General features: G+C 34.7%; 1 protein-coding gene across 1 annotated transcript in view; it reads right to left on the bottom strand.

Moving 5' to 3' along the window:
- The window catches only part of COL4A5 (collagen type IV alpha 5 chain), a 420,087-nt gene that overhangs the window by 33,677 nt on the left and 367,502 nt on the right, over positions 1-18,908 (bottom strand). The window contains exons 38-45 of the mRNA XM_058291987.2: positions 17,710-17,790; positions 16,967-17,065; positions 16,373-16,423; positions 15,023-15,208; positions 7,169-7,302; positions 4,549-4,621; positions 4,343-4,414; positions 2,948-3,076 (exon numbers count right to left, since the gene is read on the bottom strand). Coding sequence (XP_058147970.1) covers positions 2,948-3,076; positions 4,343-4,414; positions 4,549-4,621; positions 7,169-7,302; positions 15,023-15,208; positions 16,373-16,423; positions 16,967-17,065; positions 17,710-17,790 — 825 coding nt within the window. The remainder of the gene's footprint in view (positions 1-2,947; positions 3,077-4,342; positions 4,415-4,548; positions 4,622-7,168; positions 7,303-15,022; positions 15,209-16,372; positions 16,424-16,966; positions 17,066-17,709; positions 17,791-18,908) is intronic.

Raw genomic sequence — 18,908 nt, 5'->3', positions numbered from 1 at the left:
TTTATCTGCTCATTGGTTGATGGATGGGATGCTTCCATTTTTTGACAACTGTCAATAATGCTTCTATGAACATCAGTGTGAAAATATCCCTGCTTTCAATTCTTTTGGGTATATAACTAATAATGGGATTTCAGGTCATATGGTAGCTCTATACTTGACTTTCTGAGGAATCGCCAAACTGTCTTTGAGAGCAGCTGTACCACTTTATATCGGCACCAGCAATGAATTATTATTCCTATTTCTCTGCATCCTCTCCAACACTTGTAAATTTCTGGGTTTTTTTTTTTAAATAGCAGCCATTCTCAAGAGTGTGAAAGAGTATTTCATTGTGGTTTTGATTTGCATTTCCTTGAGGCTAGTCATGTTAGGCATCTTTTCATGTGCTATCTTGCCATGTGCATATATTCTTTGGAGAGATGTCTATTAAAGTGTTTCATGCATTTTGTAATTAGGTTTTTTGCCTTTCTGTTGTTGAGTTGAAGGATTTCTTTATATATTATGGTATTAAACCTTTGTCAGATATATGGTTTCCAAATATTTTCTCCCATTGTGTATGTTGTCATTTTATTTTCATGAAATAGTGACTGTGAGGCATAGATATTTTCAATTTTGTAAAAGTTCCACTTGTTTATTGTTTTGTTGCTGTTGCTTGTGCTTTGGGTGTAAAGTCTAAGAAACCACTGTCTAAAACAAGGTCCTGAAAATGCTTCCCTATGTTTTCGAATATGAGTTTGATAGTTCTGTTTCACATTTAGGCCTTTGATTCATTTTGTATTGATATTTTAATAAGGGTGAGGTAAATATCTGTTTTTATTGCAAACGGAGATTCAGGTCTCCCAGCACCACTTGTTAAAGAGATTATTCTTTCCCAATTGAGTGGTTTTTCCTCCCTTATCTAAAACCAGTTGACCATAAATGTGATGGTTGAATTCTGACCTCTCAATTCTATTCTATTGGTTTATATGTCTGTTCTTGTGCCAATACAATGCTGTTTTGATTACTGTGTCTTTGTAATAAGTTTTAAGATCGGGAAGTTTGAATCCTCCAAATTCATTCTTCTTTTTCAAGACTGCTTTGGCTATAGAGCCCTTTACATTTGCACATAAATTTGATCACTGGCTCTTCCATAACTGCAAAGAGAGTTGTTGCAAATTTGATTGGGATTGCATTGAATCTACAAATTCTTTGGGTAGGACTAACATCTTAAACAATATTTAGTCTTTCAATCCATGGATGTCCTTCCATTAATTTAGGTCTTTGATTTCTTATAGCAATGATTTTTAGTTTTCTGTGTATAAGCCCTTTACAACTGTGGTTAGATTTACTCCTAGACATTTGATTCTTTCAGTTGCTGTTGTGTATGGATTTTTTTCCCTTGATTTTTCCTTCTTATTTTTCATTGTGTACAGAAATACTATTGATTTTGGGGTGTTTATCTTATACTCTGCCACTCTGCTAAATTCATTTATTAGCTCTAAGAGCTTTGTTGTGGATTCCTCAGGAATTTCCATATGTATATATATATATACACACACACACATACATACATATATATACATACTTATATACATATATACATATATATATATAGGATCATATCTTCAGCAAATAGGGAATATTTTGTTTCTTCCTTTCCAATTTGGGTGTTTTCTACTTCTTTTTCTTGCCCAAATGCTCTGGCAAGCACTTCCAGTACAATGTTGTATAACAGTGGTGACAGTAGGCATCCTTTTCTTGTTTCTGATTTTAGGGGAACAGCTTGCTTATCATGTTGAAGAAGTTTCCTTCTATTCCCAGTCTTCTAAATGTTTATTAAGAAGGTGTGCTGGGAAGCGGATGTGGCTCAGGTGATAGGGCCTCTGTCTACCATGTGGGAGAACTTGGGTTTGATCCCTGGGGCCTTCTGGTGAAAAAGAGAAAGCATGTCAGTGCATTGAGCCAGTGCCTGCGTGGTGTGCGATTGCCCATGTGGCAAACTACTGCCCATGTGGTGAGCTGAGTACCTGCGCAGCAAGCTGAATTCCCACACAGTGAGCCACTGCCTGCCTAAGTGAGTTACACAGCAAGATTATGATGCAACAAAAAAAGAGAGGAAGGGGAGAGTCAAGGTGAAGCATAGCAGAGACCAAGAACTGAGATAGTACAATTGACAGGGAACCTGTCTCCACATCAGAAGTCACCAGGATCAAATCTCAGTGAAACCTAGAGGAGAAAGATAAGAAGACAAAAAGAGAAATAGATATAAAAGATCACACAGCATATGGACAGAGAGAGTAAAAACAGCAGGGCGGAAGAGAGGGAGGGGAGAAAAAAAAGATGTGCTGGATTTTGTCAAATGACTTTTCTACATCAATTGAGATGATCATGTGTTTTTTTTTCCTTAATTGTGTTACTATGTTGCATTACCTTAATTTTCGTATGTTAATTCACCCTTGCATATCAGGATAAATCCCACTTGATCATTGGGTATAATTCTTTTAATATGCTGTTGGGTTGGGTTTGCAAGTATTTTATTGAGGATTTTTGCATCTATATTCAAAAAATATATTGGTTTATAACTTTCTTTTTCTTGTGGTACCTTTTTCTGGCTTTGGAATGAGGGTGATGTTTGACTCGTAGAATGAATTTGTGAGTGTTCCCTCCTCTTCAATATTTTGGAAGTGTTTGAGCAGAGTAGGATCATTATAGAGTTTTCAACAATATCAACCTAGTCATTCAATTGGAATAGATAGAAGAACTGGAAGAAATTTGACTGTTCCTAAGAGAAATTAGGGCATAAGAAATTAGCATTTTGAAACAAAAGAAGAGGAAATGGGACCTGAGATGATCTAATACCTTACTAGTTTCTGAGACTCCTATTGTAAGAGTCTAAACCTGACATGTAAAAGGAGAATGAGGGAAATGTTCTCAAATTGACAAGGATTATAAAAATGATCTGCAAAGATACCTGGTAAGCCTTGAGGTCCTGGTGGTCCTGGTGGGCCTTTTAATCCATGCTGGCCTGGGAGCCCTGGAGGACCAGCATCTCCTTTGATTATGATACTCTGTCCTGAAGGACCAGGCAATCCAGGAGGACCTAAGAGGCAAAAGGCACAAATTTGAAGTTTGGGAAGAGAAATGTAAGAAGGAATAGATGTTAAAGTGCTTTAAAGTCAGAATAAGAATCAGTGTGAGATAAAGAAGTTACTTGTGTGAGACTGTTGCAGTATCCAACAGAAATCTGTTTGGGAAAATTATATCATTATCTCATCCAGAAGACCAAGAATAGAAATAATTTTCTCAGAGTCAAAGGGGAAATTAGGCATATCTTTCCTATTTTCAAGTACTAAAGAATTATTCAATTACTAGTAAGTCTAATTCATTACATGTCTGCAAGCACTGTTATAGGGGAACACAATTCAATTCTGTTCCTTGACAAGTCCACTCAGTCTAACATCATTTGCAGTTCTTGTTTGTTATGTTTATCAACGGTCTCATTGAAGAAGTAGGAGAATTTAGCAGGTGCACGATTTCACATTTTACAGGAAATCTCTAATCCCCTTTCCTCTTTTCCTCTTAGCAAAAAGAACCATTTTCATACAAAAAATATGCAAACATCCATATATGCCTTGCTCTTGTGATTGGTTCGGCCAAATATGGGAAAAGTTAGTATCAAAACCAATAAAAATTTCAACAAAGCATTTTGGTGGCTAATTTCATGTGTCAACTTGGCCAGATTTGGGGTCCAGTTGTTTGGTTGAGTAAGCATTGGCCTGATTGTTACTATGATGGTATTTTCTGTATTTAAATCAGCAGTCATTTGATTGCATCTATGAATGACTACATCTACAATCAACAAAAGAGACTGCCTTCAACAATGAGAGAAATTTCCTCATCCAATCATTTGGAGGCCATAAAGGGAGAACTGAGGATTTCAGGAGTCAGAAAGAGTAATTTCTGTCTTTATTTCAGCCAGCCAGCTTCTCCTTGGGAATTTAAGAGTTTCCATCTTACGGACTATTATAAGAAATTCAGACTTGCCAATACCTAAGTTTGTGTGAGCCAATTCCTGAAAAAAAACCTCTTAATATTTACACATATATATCCTGTTTGTTCTGTTACTCTGGAGAACCCTGACTAATACAAGCATTCTTATTGATCTGTCATCTATCTTAAATTTAAAAGGTCTGCTATTGAAATCATATTAATAATATAAAAAAAGAAAGTTTGTTCTATTTATAAATTAGTAAATAGAGGAGGAATTTTGTCTATTTCTCCTCACTTGTTGGGTACATAGTGATTGACAGTTGGGCAGAAAGACAGAAAGCAAACTTTCAAATGCTTTAATGTGTTTAAGTCTTACCAGGGGGGCCAGTAAGACCTGGTTCCCCCTCAGGGCCAGGAGACCCAGGTCTTCCACTGGGTCCTTTCATTCCTGCAAAGAAGGTACATAAAATTGCACAGTTAAGCAACAGGAATACAGCCTTTTCCCAGTCAAATTAGAAAATGGGTATCTTGCCCCAAAGGAGTCTAATGTAAAGGGAAACCCTAAAACATCATACTATATACCTGGGAATCCTGGAACACCGGGAAGACCAGGATCTCCCTTCATTCCATTGAGTCCTGGTCGACCAGGATTACCCTGAATAAATAAAAACCATTAATGTTAGAAAAAAATTGGGGTGGAGGAAAAGGTGAGTGAAAGTGTAGATGATATTGCATAGTGGTTCATAGCACTGGCTCTAAAGTCAAACATGCAGGATTAAAATCACAACTAGCCTCATTAGCTTGTGTGAATTCGAGTTTATTATTTAAACTCTTTGATCCATGTTTTTCTTACCTCTAGTATGGACAAAACAAAGTACTTCATTGGGCTATTGTGAGTGTTAAATGAGATAATTCATATGATGTTCTTGAAAAACTGAATGTCATGTGTAAGCTTAACAAATGGTAGCTATTTTGTATTATCACCAACAAAGACACTTTTTTGTCTATACCTGAGGTGATAAATGCTTAGAGTAGAATCACACATGCAGAAATGATAATGGAAAGACATAGTAAAATAATAATAGGACCTATTAATTAATTCAGGTAAGGAAAAATGTGGGAAAAATAGTTGGAACCTCTAGAATGGATCTAAAGGAAGACGATGGAATAGCAAGATAATTTAGGAGCCTACTGTACTAGTCCAAATGTGAGACAATGAGACATGTGTTAATAGATATTAACAGGAAAGGGGCAAGCCTAGGACATCTTGTTATGTCAAAAAGCAATAAAGTGCTAAAAAAGAGAGGTACAGATTAAAAAAAGCTTAAGATACAGCTTGAAGGGACTCCCAGTGATATAGATGAGGACAATTTGAGGATACAAAATGAGTAAGGACATCTTAAAAAAAGGAAATTAGAATATTGGGTTCATAGTGACAATAAACAGATAAATGAGCCAAACGGAAAATGATCATTTTGCAACTATCCCAGTAGAAACTGGTTTAGGCAAAAATCATTAATATATTAAAAATCTTAGAAGAAATTTTGATGAGGGGCAAGCAGTATAATATGTTGATCTCAATATGATCTCATAGTTTTGCTTACTAGTTGCAAGAGGAAAATAGTAACCATCCAGTATGAAAACTGGACAACAAATTGTGTGGGTGATCAAAATGAAAATCACCAATAAAGGGCAGATGGACATCATGGGCCTCCATAAGTGACATCTTTAGAACATTACTCATACTCATGCAGTATTCCAGATGGGGGTATATAACCTGAATCTAATTATGAGGAAGCATCAGACAAAAGAAATAACATTCTATTTTTAAAAATGGGGGGAGACTACAATTCTATGAAAATGTCAAGATCATGAAAGCGGAAAAAAAAAAAGCCCTAGGAACTGATCCAGATTAAAGAAGACTAAAGAGATAGGACAATTAAATGCAATATATGATCTCGTCTGGATCCTGTATTGGAGGAAGAAATGCTATAAAAGACATTATTAGGTAAATTGATACAACTGGTTATGGAAGGTAGAAATGAAAATAATATGTATCAAAGTTCAAATTCTTGAAGCTGATAACTATACTGTGGTTACAAAACAATACATTTATTCTTAGGAAATATGCATAGAACTACTCATGGGATGATGGCTGCAACTTATTCTCAAAAGATTCAGAGAAAACTATGTATATATAATGTATAAACATGTGCACGGACATGCATGCACATATATACAGAGAGTGCAAATGGGGCAAAATGTTAATGATTGGTACATTTGTATAATGACTCATGAGTTTTTTGCACCTTTCTTGCAATTTTTCTATAAGTTTAATATTTCTAAATAAAGAGAAAATTACAAATGTAAGAACTAATTTACACAAAAGAATATGCATAGATCTTGATAATACTAGACTTTTGCTGGTATCAGCCAGTAGTCTTGAATCAGATACTGGCATGTAAACGAGAGATACATGGAAGATGAATGAGATAGGGTGTGAATAATTTTAAGCCTTGGCTACTGAGAGAATAGTGGTACCATGGGAGAAAATGTTAGATGTTGGAAAGCATTAAAAAAGGGTCATTACTTTATTTTTTATCTGCTACAAAGCAGCAATCTGAATTAAAGGACTGAGTCCATACCATACTGGCTGCCCAATTTATCAATCTTCTGGAATGAAGGGGGAAGCAATGAGGATCCATAAAGAAGCCTGACATTCTGGTCACATAGTTATATTCTCTTTTTATAGGTAAGACAGAAACCCAAAGTGTCAATCTGCCATCCTCATAAGCTCAAAGCATAAACGTGATATGGAGTTGAAATTTGACCCTAACTCCATCTAATTTCAAAGTTTAAAATGTTCCTACTTGCCATAATTACTTCCTGTGAGAGGATTCACCCACATTCAATGCTAGGATATACAAGTCACCTTTGTATAATAAACCTACTTTCACTGAAATGAGGGTTTCTCAAATCTAAATAATAAGCATATCAAAACCTCCAGGGAAAGTACCTTGTGAACAACTCTTCAATTATAAAATAGGAAAAAGTCCCTTTAGTTGGGAAAAGACAGGAAACTTGCCTTCTTTTGTAATTCACCAGTGAGTGTTAATTAAAATGATGCCGCTTAGAGTAATTATCATTCTGAATACAAATACCCTCATCCCATTCTCAGGAGATAGCTACTCCCATTTCCTACCGGGAGTCCTGGTGATCCTTGATCTCCTTTCAAACCAGGCAAGCCAGGTTGCCCAGGTTGGCCTGGGTTTCCCCTCTCTCCTTTAATACCTCCATTTCCAGGGAAACCCCTGGGACCTTCTGGACCTGGTAGACCTTAATGCACAAATAACCACATTTCAGTACAGAAAAAAGGAGTAGCATAAAAGTCAGCCTTTAAAATATTAATCATCTTTTTATTATTTTACAGAATATAAATCCTGACATTCATTAAAATGTATAGACTGATGCTGTTTCCCTTTCAAATGTAAATTGGACTGGATTCTTTGCATTACTAAGACTAGTTTGTAGACCCTATTTAGTTTGCATTTCTGTAGTTTAAATCCACTAAACTCATATTTAAAGAAAGGACTCAGGAAAGAATAAAGTTTGCTTCTGTAATCCATAAAAACATAATATAAAATAAAACATACTGTAGAGCAGTGTCCTCAAATTGGAGCAGACATCAGAATCACCCGGAGGGCTTGTTAAAACCCAAATTTCTGAGTTTCAGATTGAGTAAAGCTGGGGAGGGCCCCCATAATAATGCATTCTAACAAGTTCCCCATTGATGTAGAAAGTGGTTCCAGGATCACATTTTGAGAAGCACTGCTGCAGGGTATACAGAGATTCAAGCCATGTGTCTCAAGGTAATTAAAATCAAATTATTTTATTTGTAAGTACTTTTATCCTGTTTGTATTACCGTGCTATTAAGATAGCTATTTATGCATACTAATTGTTTAATTTTATTTTAACAACATGCTTAGTATATGGGAATATATTTTAAAAGCAAGAAATATATTGATTCAATCTAGTACTTTTAAAATCTATTTTAAAAATGTTTTCCTATCTTCACATTTTAAATATTTCTGAAGAATAATAAAGAACTTTATATGTATTTTGTGAACAAGTAAAATAATGGAAAATGGGGTTCTGCTAAGCTTTTTTTCTTATACTATGCTTTCAATCTTTCTTTCCAAATAAAGATAGAGTCCATTAAGCAACCAAGGAGACCTTATCATTGACCAAGTCCTTTGTCACTAGGAGGTAAAGAGCTGTTATTTGCTTGCAAAATGTTAAGTAATATCTGAGGCTGAGATTAAGTAGTCCTGCCTTAAGAAAATAATTCAAACCTCCTAAATAACAAAAAGCTAACAGGGCTTATACCTTCTCTCCTCTGGTTTAGTTTTTCACTGATTTGAACAAAAAGGGAGGACATGTAGGGATTATTTTTAAGGAAATATCATAGGCATATGAATACTACTTCAGGCTTACATATAGACAAAGGATCATCCTTCAGTGCTAAGATAAAATTCTGACTTTAGTTCCTTTTCAGATACTCTAACACCCAGAAGCAAAAACTGTATGCTAACAAGGCAGCATGGCACAGTGATAAAAGCAACAGAATCTGGAGTTAGAGTACTGGGTTTGACTCTCAGCTCCATTAATCATTAGCTGATTGACTTAAACAAGGTTATTAATCTCTTTGGCCTCAATTTCCTCTTCTATAAAATGGAAATAAAAATTTTACCTACTTTATTATATGTCTTTAAGATTAAATGTCATGTATATATCACTTAGCACAGTGCCTGACACATAGTAAGAGTTACACAGGTGTTTTTAAAAAATTATTAATATTGTTGTTGTTACAACTGAAGGTAGTGCCATATGTTTTAAAAATGAACCTTTTTATAACTATTTCAGGTATTTCTATGTGATTTCATAAAACAAAAATATTCTATCTGGCACATGAGAAATCAGGTTCACAATGTTATGTCAATGGTTTTATCTTTAAACAGCTTAATCCATTTAGTAACCCTAGCCCAGCAATGAGACAACACACTCAGAAATTCCCTTCCTAATCATAAGGAAAGGTTTGGGATACTTTGTACTTAAAAAAGCAACTGATTAGTTCCAATCAACTAGATAAGCAAAGTTGTTAGTTCCATTCATAATATATGATTTGAACTAGAAATCAGGTAGCGAATCAGCTTATTAAAAAAAAAGGAGTATCTGTGGATAACAGTGACAAGGTATGATTAAAATGAAAAACAAAAAAGGAACTTTTTATGACCCTCTTCCCCAGTTGGTAAAATTAATAGAACACTCTATCATTTGTAAAAAAAGTACTAGGTATGTTATTGGCCCTGCTCAGTTTGTAATTAAAAGGAAATATGGGAAAATTTACATGTAATTTTTTAGATCTGCTGTTCTAAAGTTACCTCAAATTTAAATTGATGAGTAGCTAATAACATAATGGGCATATAAGTTTTATTTTAAATAGTATTCAATAGTTCCCCTCTTCCATTTCTGAAAGTAGCCATGAATACAGAGATTGGGGCAATGTCAGGCAACACAAAATTAAGAAAAATGAAATCAGTATGCAGGGGTTACAAACGGGCCAGATGCCTGCCTTAATGCAGTGTAAAAATAAGTGTATTTCCACTTAAAATTCTATTAAAGCAACTTAAACTGCACAGACCTAATCTCATTTCAAATCTGATTATAAAAACAAGTCATATTACTTTCAACCCAAAATTTCAAAACCCGATCAGGTAATGTTTGAGGATAACAAGCACTCTTCAATGACTTCTGAATTATAGCCAGAAAAAAAGTGCATTTCTCTTACCACACATGCAAACCATTTAAAAAAAATTGACTAGTAAAGGATCTAACCTTGAAAACCTGGGAAGATCAGAGTTCACCAAAGCCCAAAGATCGATGTTAGCAGTATCAGTCATCACACAGCACAAAATAAGATTATGAGTTAGAAATGGTTCACATCATGGCAGAAGTTAAACAATATTCCTCTTTGCCAGGACTTAATATATCTACAGCATAATCAGTATGCAAACAGAACAATACAGGAGCATGAAGAACCAAACAGAGCTTATTCTAGAGAATAAACTGCCGGTCTTCATTAATCAAAAAAATGGGAAATTCTACTGAAGACATTATGTTAACATTGCTACTGTATTTTTCCAAAAGTTAGCTTTGCTAAACATTGACGTTGGCAAGGTAGAACCATTTCACTGATAGCCTTCAATTCATTACAAAAAGGGTAATTTTAGATACATGTTTACATGTATTTTGGCCTCTCTCAGCCTTTACAAAAACATATGGTACAAATTTTTGATCTGTTCAGAGTGCTTCAGAAAGACAGTTATTTTTTTTGAGGTACCAGGACCAGGGATTGAACCCAGGACCTCGCACACAAGAGGCTGGTGCTCAAACGCTGCGCCACATTGGCTCCCTAATTTTAAAAGATCCATTGGCAAAAAACATATAGACAAAGATCAGAGGTGAATAAATAGAAAAAGTAAAATGTTTATTATCCAATGGCCATTACCGAGTGTATTTTGAAGCAGTCTGTCTTACTTGAAAGCCATCCCATGAAGCTACATTCTGAGGCTTTCTTCTGCGCATTACTACCTGTAATAAGTTACTTAGAGAGAAAAAGCCAATATTCACCATTGAACTTGGAAAACAAGATTCACGTTTTCCAAAGATTGGAAGGCAATCCGTGAAAGGGAGCTTTAAAATATTTTGGCATGCAATATCCTACCCCAAACCACAAAAAAATATCACATTTATTTCTAATTATTCAATGTATATAATAAGTCAGACTACTCACTCTTAAATAAAAGGATCATTAAATAACAAGATTAAAAGCTTACAAATAGGACATCTGGTTAATGTTGAGTACAAACACAAATTCTTTTTCTTATAAGTCTTGCTATGATTTATAAACACTGAATGTTAGCAGCAAGAATAAACTGTGTTAGTTAGAACACTTCATCCTAGGAGACAGAAGACGCAGGATCTACTTTTGGCTCTACTCCGTAATAACTATGTGATCTTAGGCAAGTCAGTCTCTCTAAGCTTGTTTTCTAATATGCCCAATGGGAATAGTGTTATCTACCCTAACCTCCCTCACAGTGTTGTTTTAAAGATAAATTCAATTTTGAAAATAGTGACCTATTGTTTGCTATGTACAAGGTGCTGCATGGAACTCAAAGGTAAGCAAGACCCGAGCTCTGCCCTCAAGGAGCATATAATAAGAATACATTAAATGATGTAAAAGGTAGCATTCTGTATAAACACAAAACATTGTCATCACTGCCTAGTAATAAAACTTTTAAAGCATTTGATACTTTGAAACTCAAAAGACTAAAAATTAGTCTCTATTTATATGGTTTCTTAACTACACCCAGCAAAGTGACTGAAGGCAACACTTAGAGCAGAATATGGCCATATAATTAATTAAATAAATTGGAATTCCTACCTGAGATAATTCAGAGTTTGGGTACAGATATTTTACATGTGTGTGTTTGACATGGGAGGACAAACGATAACAATTTAGAAAAATAACACTGAAATATATTTCAGTCTGAGTGAGTAGCAAGGAAAACTTGGGATCCTATCATAGCAAAACTTCTAAGACTTCAATTTCTAAAGGCAATACTTTAATGAGTGATATGCCAAGTCAATTTTGTACACGAGGCTTTCAATGCATTATTTCTCAAGCTACCTAACAAAATTTAACTAAAAAGCATAGCAAAGCAAAGCAAAACAAAAATATGGTCTTGTACATAAGTGGCATTTGCTAAAGATAAACTGATGAATTGACTGATATATTTTAAATCCAGTTTCCATAGAACACTGTAGTCTTCAACTATTGCAAAAAGAACACTACAGAAACCAGGTTCCAATAATTACATAATTTAGAGCACAGATGGTAAATAAGTTTAAAAATAATATGGCTACTTTTCTTTTTCTACTTTGAATGTATCTAGTGTCTCAGAAGCAAACAGTCTCCTTCTAGCTGACAGTAAAAGCTAGCAGAGGCTGGCAGTGGTCAAGGTTCCAGAATTCTGTGCAAGCCAGACAGGGAAGGATTCAAAATTATTTCAAAGTATACCCTAATATTCTTTTTATCTTGGTGATAGCTAAAAAGCATGCACTTGTCTAGAAGCAGTTACTAGGGGTTGATGGGAATTTTGGGGTAATAGGAGAAAAAGTTGAGGCAGGGGCCAGACATAATCTCCTAAAGTAGTAGAAGCAGTTTTATTCTATCACTCAGTTTATCTGTAACAAGAATTAGGGGCCAGATCATAAGCATCAAGCCATATGACTGCCTTTGTGGAAAGATGATATACTATTACTGGTAGAAAAGACTGTTTAACACTGGAGAGCCTGAGGACAGAGTCCCAGCTATGCCAGTAACTAGCAGTATGACCTTGAACAAGCTTATTGATCTCTTTAGGCCGCAGTTTTCTTATATGTGAAACTTAAGTCCTTTCTAGCTCTTGCAGTCTATGGTTCATGAAATAATGGATTTGTGGGGGAGTAAAAAACCAGGGAATCAGTTTGGATAGAGATACATTGCTTCCTAAACAGTATATTGAAAAATTATGAATTTTCAATTTATAGGAAGAGAAAATTTCCTACAATTCCTAACCAGGAGTACAATTTTCCCTTGAAATTCCTCCTTAGAAATTTGAAAAAGGCTATTTTTGTTAAATAATAGTAAATACATTCTGATATCTGTGGTTCTTTACTCCTGATTAGGTAAACATTTTTCAACATGAATGAGGAATTTTATATTGAGTAGTCCTTGTTAATTGTTCTTTAGTGTGTAGTGTTTATATCTATATGACAAAATTTAAGAGGCTTCTAGTCTGAGCTGGTGACTTGACTTTTTTTAAACTCTGTGCTCATTAGTCGATTTTTATAGCGCTAGAATTAGAACATTACGAAAGGCCAAATTGTGAGGATGGGATCATTTGAAAACCTAGAGGCATGGAAAGTCAAAAATTACATTATTGCAAAATCTGATAATGTATATAACTCTTTAAAAAGTGAATGCCTTATTGAAGGGCAGTTCAATTTCATTTACATCAACAGATGTAGAGCAAAGACAAGAAATTCACTCTACTCCAAATATAAAGGCAAAATACATAATGCTGCTTTGGGTACTATAAAATTTCAACCAAATATGACATGAACATATGGATTTTGACATGCTAAATGAGTTTTTCTAGGTAGGTAATTTTGGGTCATTCCAATAGACAGAAACACTGGGCTCTACAAGTTCCTGACAACTTGCAGAGACAAGCCAACATGTTAAGAATTGAATTGACATATATGTACTTAAAATATATTTGAATGTCTGAAAACATTAGGTACAGGTATATATATATATATATATACATATACATACATGCACATATATATGTATATATACACACACATACAAATATATAAGAAAAGTGTCACCGGTCATGCAATTACTATTTTGGAGTTAAGGTGCTAACCTGTAGGACCTAGATAAGGATCAAAGTTCACCAAGGTCCAATGCCATCATTAGAAAAGGGAAAAATATAAAAACTGTTAGAAACACCAAGAAACTAAAGCATTACACTAAACTTTTAAATTCAAATTTACTTCAATAAAAGAACAAAGTTTATATTCATGCATCTATATATAAACCAAATTATCATCATTTAGAGTCAACACTAAAACAAAACCAGCATGTGCCATATTTTGAAAGGCCAGAAACCATTTTTAAAATAATTACCATAAGCGCAAACTAAGAACAGTCAATTCTAGGAGCAATTGGGTTTAAAACTCCATTTTAATTTGTAGTTTATGAATAAACTGAGATGTCACAACTACTCATCAGGTGCGTGTTCTTCTGACTACTTTTAAATTTTTTTATTTTTTTTAATTTTTAGGAGATACCAGGGATTGAACCCAGGAGCTTGTACTTGGGAAGCAAGCGCTTAAACTACTGAACTTCACCCGCTCCCCCTGACTACTCTTGTTATTAGTTCTTTAGAAACAGTAATTATTAAAGCTCCATTCCAACTAATGGCTTTATATTGAAATGTTTCAAGGTAAGGGTCAACCATGAGACCCAATCCATTACAAGTAAGAAAAATAACCACAGTGATGATTAAAATATAAAAAAGATAATAGTTTGGTTTATTCAAATTATCACATGCATAACCAAGCAAGATATTTGCTTGAATTCCATACATTTCATGCAATGAAATTAACATGGCTGAGGAGATTTTCACTGGTTTTCTTCAGTAATATTTCAAGTTAAAAGCTTAAATAATATCTGTTATAAACAGTCATATCAGATCAGGGAAAATTTGGTTTGGAAAATGATATTCTGGATATAGTATGCAATCCCATTTAATTCATGTTTTTAGAGCATATTTTATTAACATTAAATCCAATCACTTTAGAGTTTACTGTAATTTAAATAGCAATTTTAATTTTTAAATGCATTTGAAAAAATTCAGAGCATTTCAAGAGGTAACGGTAATTGCTTTGTTTCTTTAACTTAGACTAATCATTTAAATGAAGTCCAAGTTTTCAATTACCAGAAATAAAGAAATTGAATATCAAGTCTCAAAAATCTGTTAATAATTGATCACCAGTGACTAGGCTCAGTGACATTAACCAAAGATGAAAATGAGCATTTCCAAATTTAGTAAAATGAAATGAAGCTGTAAAGACACAAAATGAAAAGGTGGACATTGGATGCAAAATTGAGACTACTATAGCTCATTGAAATAATGAGGTATAGACATGAAGCTGATATGAAGAGCTCATTATGCTGTTTGATCATGCTGTGATGGTGAAGATAAATTTGATTGTATAAAACTTAGGTAAGATAATTTTTTAAAAATTGTGCCTGGTGATAATTGCTAATTATATGACAGAATCATAGAAACAATTCGTTACGGACCACAAGCATCTACTAGATGACCACTAAAATGATTTCTGTGATGGCATGCATTCCCCTACCACTGATGTACCTACCTCGTCTCCCAGGAGGACCTTGGGGCCCAGGGTTGCCTTTAGGGCCTTCCCGAGCTGGACCTGGGGAACCAGGAAGGCCTGGGGGACCCTGCATACCAGGGAAACCCTGAAAGCCTGGTTCACCCTTTGGACCTGGAAGGCCAGGGTTTCCTGGGCTGCCAGGTAGTCCTCTATCACCCTTTTGACCTATGAAAAATAAGTGACATTAGACATATTAAATGATACTGAGTTATAGCATTATCTATAAGGCTAAAACTATTCCCACTTATTAGAACAACTAATGAAATTTACTAGAATAACAATGTCTCTCCCACCAAATCCTCCACTGACCCCTCAAAAATTCTTCCTATTAAATATACATATTTTTTATCAGAAATATTTTTAGAGTATGTGTAAAAAGAAAAATAATAGCTTACATCCCAAAAGGTACCCTTAGTATTAGTGCAGAGTTATGATCATATGACCAGAAGCTATGAGAATAAAAAAGAGAAAAAGATAACAAAAGTATAAGGTATCTGCAAGAATAGTTTCAATATGGTTGCAGCAAATTCCTAAATAAAATGTTTTGAGTCTAATTTTGAGACTGATGAAAGATGGGGATCTTCAATTGTTTCTATGTGCCCTTAGAGACGAGTCAACTTAAGATTTAGAATCACAATCAAGACAAAATGTTCTCAATATGTTTTTCTATACCACCAATACTTCCAAGAGATATATAGAAGTGATACATTAAAGCAATGATTTTGTGTTGGGACCATGGGAATGATATTAGAATTTCTAGGAGATATGTGTATGGTTTGAGACAAACCTCCATAGATGAGCCAAAGGTCATTTTAGAATACAAGCAAGCATATCTCTGCGCACAATCATTCATTAATTATTTGGCACTTACAATAAAAATAAGCACAAGTGAGGGAAAGTAGTTGTATGGGTGTGCATTTCAATCTAGATAAGCAAGAAGTAAATTCACATGGAGTTTACAAAAGACATTTATTTTACAGCATCTGGGAAAAGAGTGTTTTCTCCCCTGGCTAAAAGAGTTTAAAAAATTATAGTGAAATCCATTTTTTTCCTACAATTTGCCTTCTTTCTATAGTGTTTCCTCAGCATTTATTTATAAAGTAAGTGAAGAGATATCTATAGGTAAACTTCCTTAAGTATACACTTTTATGTAGCACAGCTCATATACTAAATTTCTAAATAATAAATGCTTTAAGGTACAACTCTACCTTTGCTTTTTGTGGGTTTGTATGTGCATTCTATAACTGTAAATGGTGGAGATGGAAAATTAAGTGAACTGGAGAAGAGTCTCTTTTATGGACTGACTTAGCATGTTTTATTAAAGATTACCAGAAAGTCCTGGGAGTCCAGGGGATCCTGGGATTCCAAAGCCTGGGTGACCTGTCAGTGTACAAACCAAAATATGAAAATGGATAATAATAACCGAAAAAAGGACAAATTATTTTCAAATTGTTGAGGGTTTTAGTAAGTACAATATGTATTATGTGGAACATGAAGAAGATTTATTTCCAACATATAACTACAATTCTAACATGAGAAAACTATTTAAATATATGTTCTATTCATGATGAGAGTTAAATATATGTCCATATTTATATCATTTGAGTATATATAAATAGAATATTGATCACATAGGGAAAGATCACATAGAGAAGTTTGAAAAAGCTGGGTAACTATATCTTGATGGGAAAAATTGGGCAAGAAAATATATGGAATTTTTCATAATGTGAGTGGCAGCTTAACCAACAAATCTGAGATAATATTGTCAGGACAGAAAGGAAAAAGGTAATTAGGAAGGGAAAAATATGTGGAAGGTCAGAAGGTAAGAGAAGGTACAGTTTCGTTGTGTATAAAAAACGGTTAAATGCTATATCAGACAAGGAAGAAATTTTAAAAATTAGTAATTACAAAAAAGTACAGTACCTGGTTCACCCTTCTGTCCAGCTGGTCCAGGAATACCATCTTGACCTGGTTTGCCTTTCTCACCTGGAGGCCCAGGCAGGCCAGGTCGACCTCCACCACCTAAACAATACAGCAAAGGAGGTTACACCTATTTCCGTAATTTCCTTTTCCTTCCAATTCCCCATTTTCTCCACACTAGCTTCAACTAGTTCTGTCCAAAATATGCAAAGTGTCTGTGAGATCTCCTTTATATCATGAAATCTTATGAAAATGAATCTTTAAAGAAATAAAGGGAGATAATGAGAATAAGGAACAGTCGAGTCATTCACTCCACCTTCCCAGCCTTTCAGTTTCTTGTTTATAATATGGATTTAGGATGTCCGAGAGAGTGGGGTGGGGGGGCAGATCATTATAGGACTGATATCGGCCAAGAGAGAAGTGATCTACTTTAGAAGCCAGTAAATAAATAAAATTGCTAAACCTTGCCATTCTAAAAATCAGATGATCTATCTTCTATTACAGGTAACATAGGATATAACTCTCCCTGGAAAAAGTGAGCCCAGAAAATAAGGTTTCATAATGACAATTTTAAGTAACTTTGATTAAGGTGTTCATTTTGTACCTAACAGAGAGTTGTAAGTGAATGATGACCAAGTTTCCAAGTCGTGAAAATGTTTTCAGCCCTCAGAAAGGATCTGACTTGCCCAAATTGAATATGACTGTTAGTTTTACAGTCCAGGAAAACTCTTATTTTTCATGCTTACCTATTGGACCAGGATCCCCAGGAAGGCCCGGGTTCCCAGGAGATCCATCAATACCTTTTGGTCCAGGAAGGCCTGGGGTTCCTGTGGCAAAGAGCTCAATTTTAAAAAAAAAGAAAAACCACATTGCTTTGAGAGATACAATTGAAACTTACAATTTATAGTGTTAGCATATAAATAGTGGAGAATGGAAAGGAAACCCCAAAAATGCTGATAGTTGCTGGACATTTTAAATAATTAAAATTTTTATTTATTCAGAGGCAGGCATCATTATATATTTGTAAACACAAAAATAACTATCACCATATTATACTGGTAGAATTGGTAGGGTTTGATTGTATGGAAATACCAAAATTTTATTAATCCACTCATCTGTTGTACATTTGGGTTATTGCCAGGTTTTAGTTATTGTGAATATCCATTCTCTTATTTTGGGAAACCTGGTCTATTTCCAGGTTTTATCTATTATGAATAAGTGCTATGAATATTTTTGCATAAAGCTTTTTGTGGACATATGTCTCAATTTATCTTGGGTAAATGCCTAGGAGTGGAATTGCTGGGTGAGGGATTACTAAATTGTACACGTGAAAGTCTTTTTTTTTTTTTTTAAATATTTATTATTATTTTTTTAAATTACATTAAAAAAATATATGAGGTCCCATTCAACCCCACCGCCCCCGCCCCCCACTCCCCCCACAGCAACACTCTCTCCCATCATCGTGATACATCCATTGCACCTGGTAAGTTCATCTCTGAGCATCACTGCACCCCATAGTCAATGGTCCACATCATAGCCCAGACTCTCTCACGTTCCATCCAGTGGGCCCTGGGGGGATCTACAGTGTCCCGTAATTGTCCGTGAAGCACTATCCAGGACAACTCCACGTCCCGAAAATGCCTCCACATCTCATCTCTTCCTCCCGTTCCCCACACCCAGCAGCCCCCATGGCTACCGTTCCCACACCCAACACGTGAAAGTCTTTAAAGTGGGAAATTTTGAGTTACATAGGTTACTACAATAAAAAAAAAATTTTTTTAATGAAATAAACAAATACACAGGCAAAAAACTTCCAAAACATTTTAAACTCACAACAATATGTGGGAATTAAAAATGCTCCAGAATCTCCACAATATATGGTGATATCAGTTGCTTTAGTAGCTATTCTGGTAAGCAAGTAGGTCTATTTTACTGTGGTTTAAAT

Source organism: Dasypus novemcinctus, chromosome X, assembly GCF_030445035.2.
Source record: "Dasypus novemcinctus isolate mDasNov1 chromosome X, mDasNov1.1.hap2, whole genome shotgun sequence".
In the NCBI taxonomy this organism is placed as follows: Eukaryota; Metazoa; Chordata; class Mammalia; order Cingulata; family Dasypodidae; genus Dasypus; species Dasypus novemcinctus.
The sequence above is the reverse complement of the archived record's forward strand: the minus strand, read 5'-3'. Positions and strand labels throughout refer to the sequence as shown.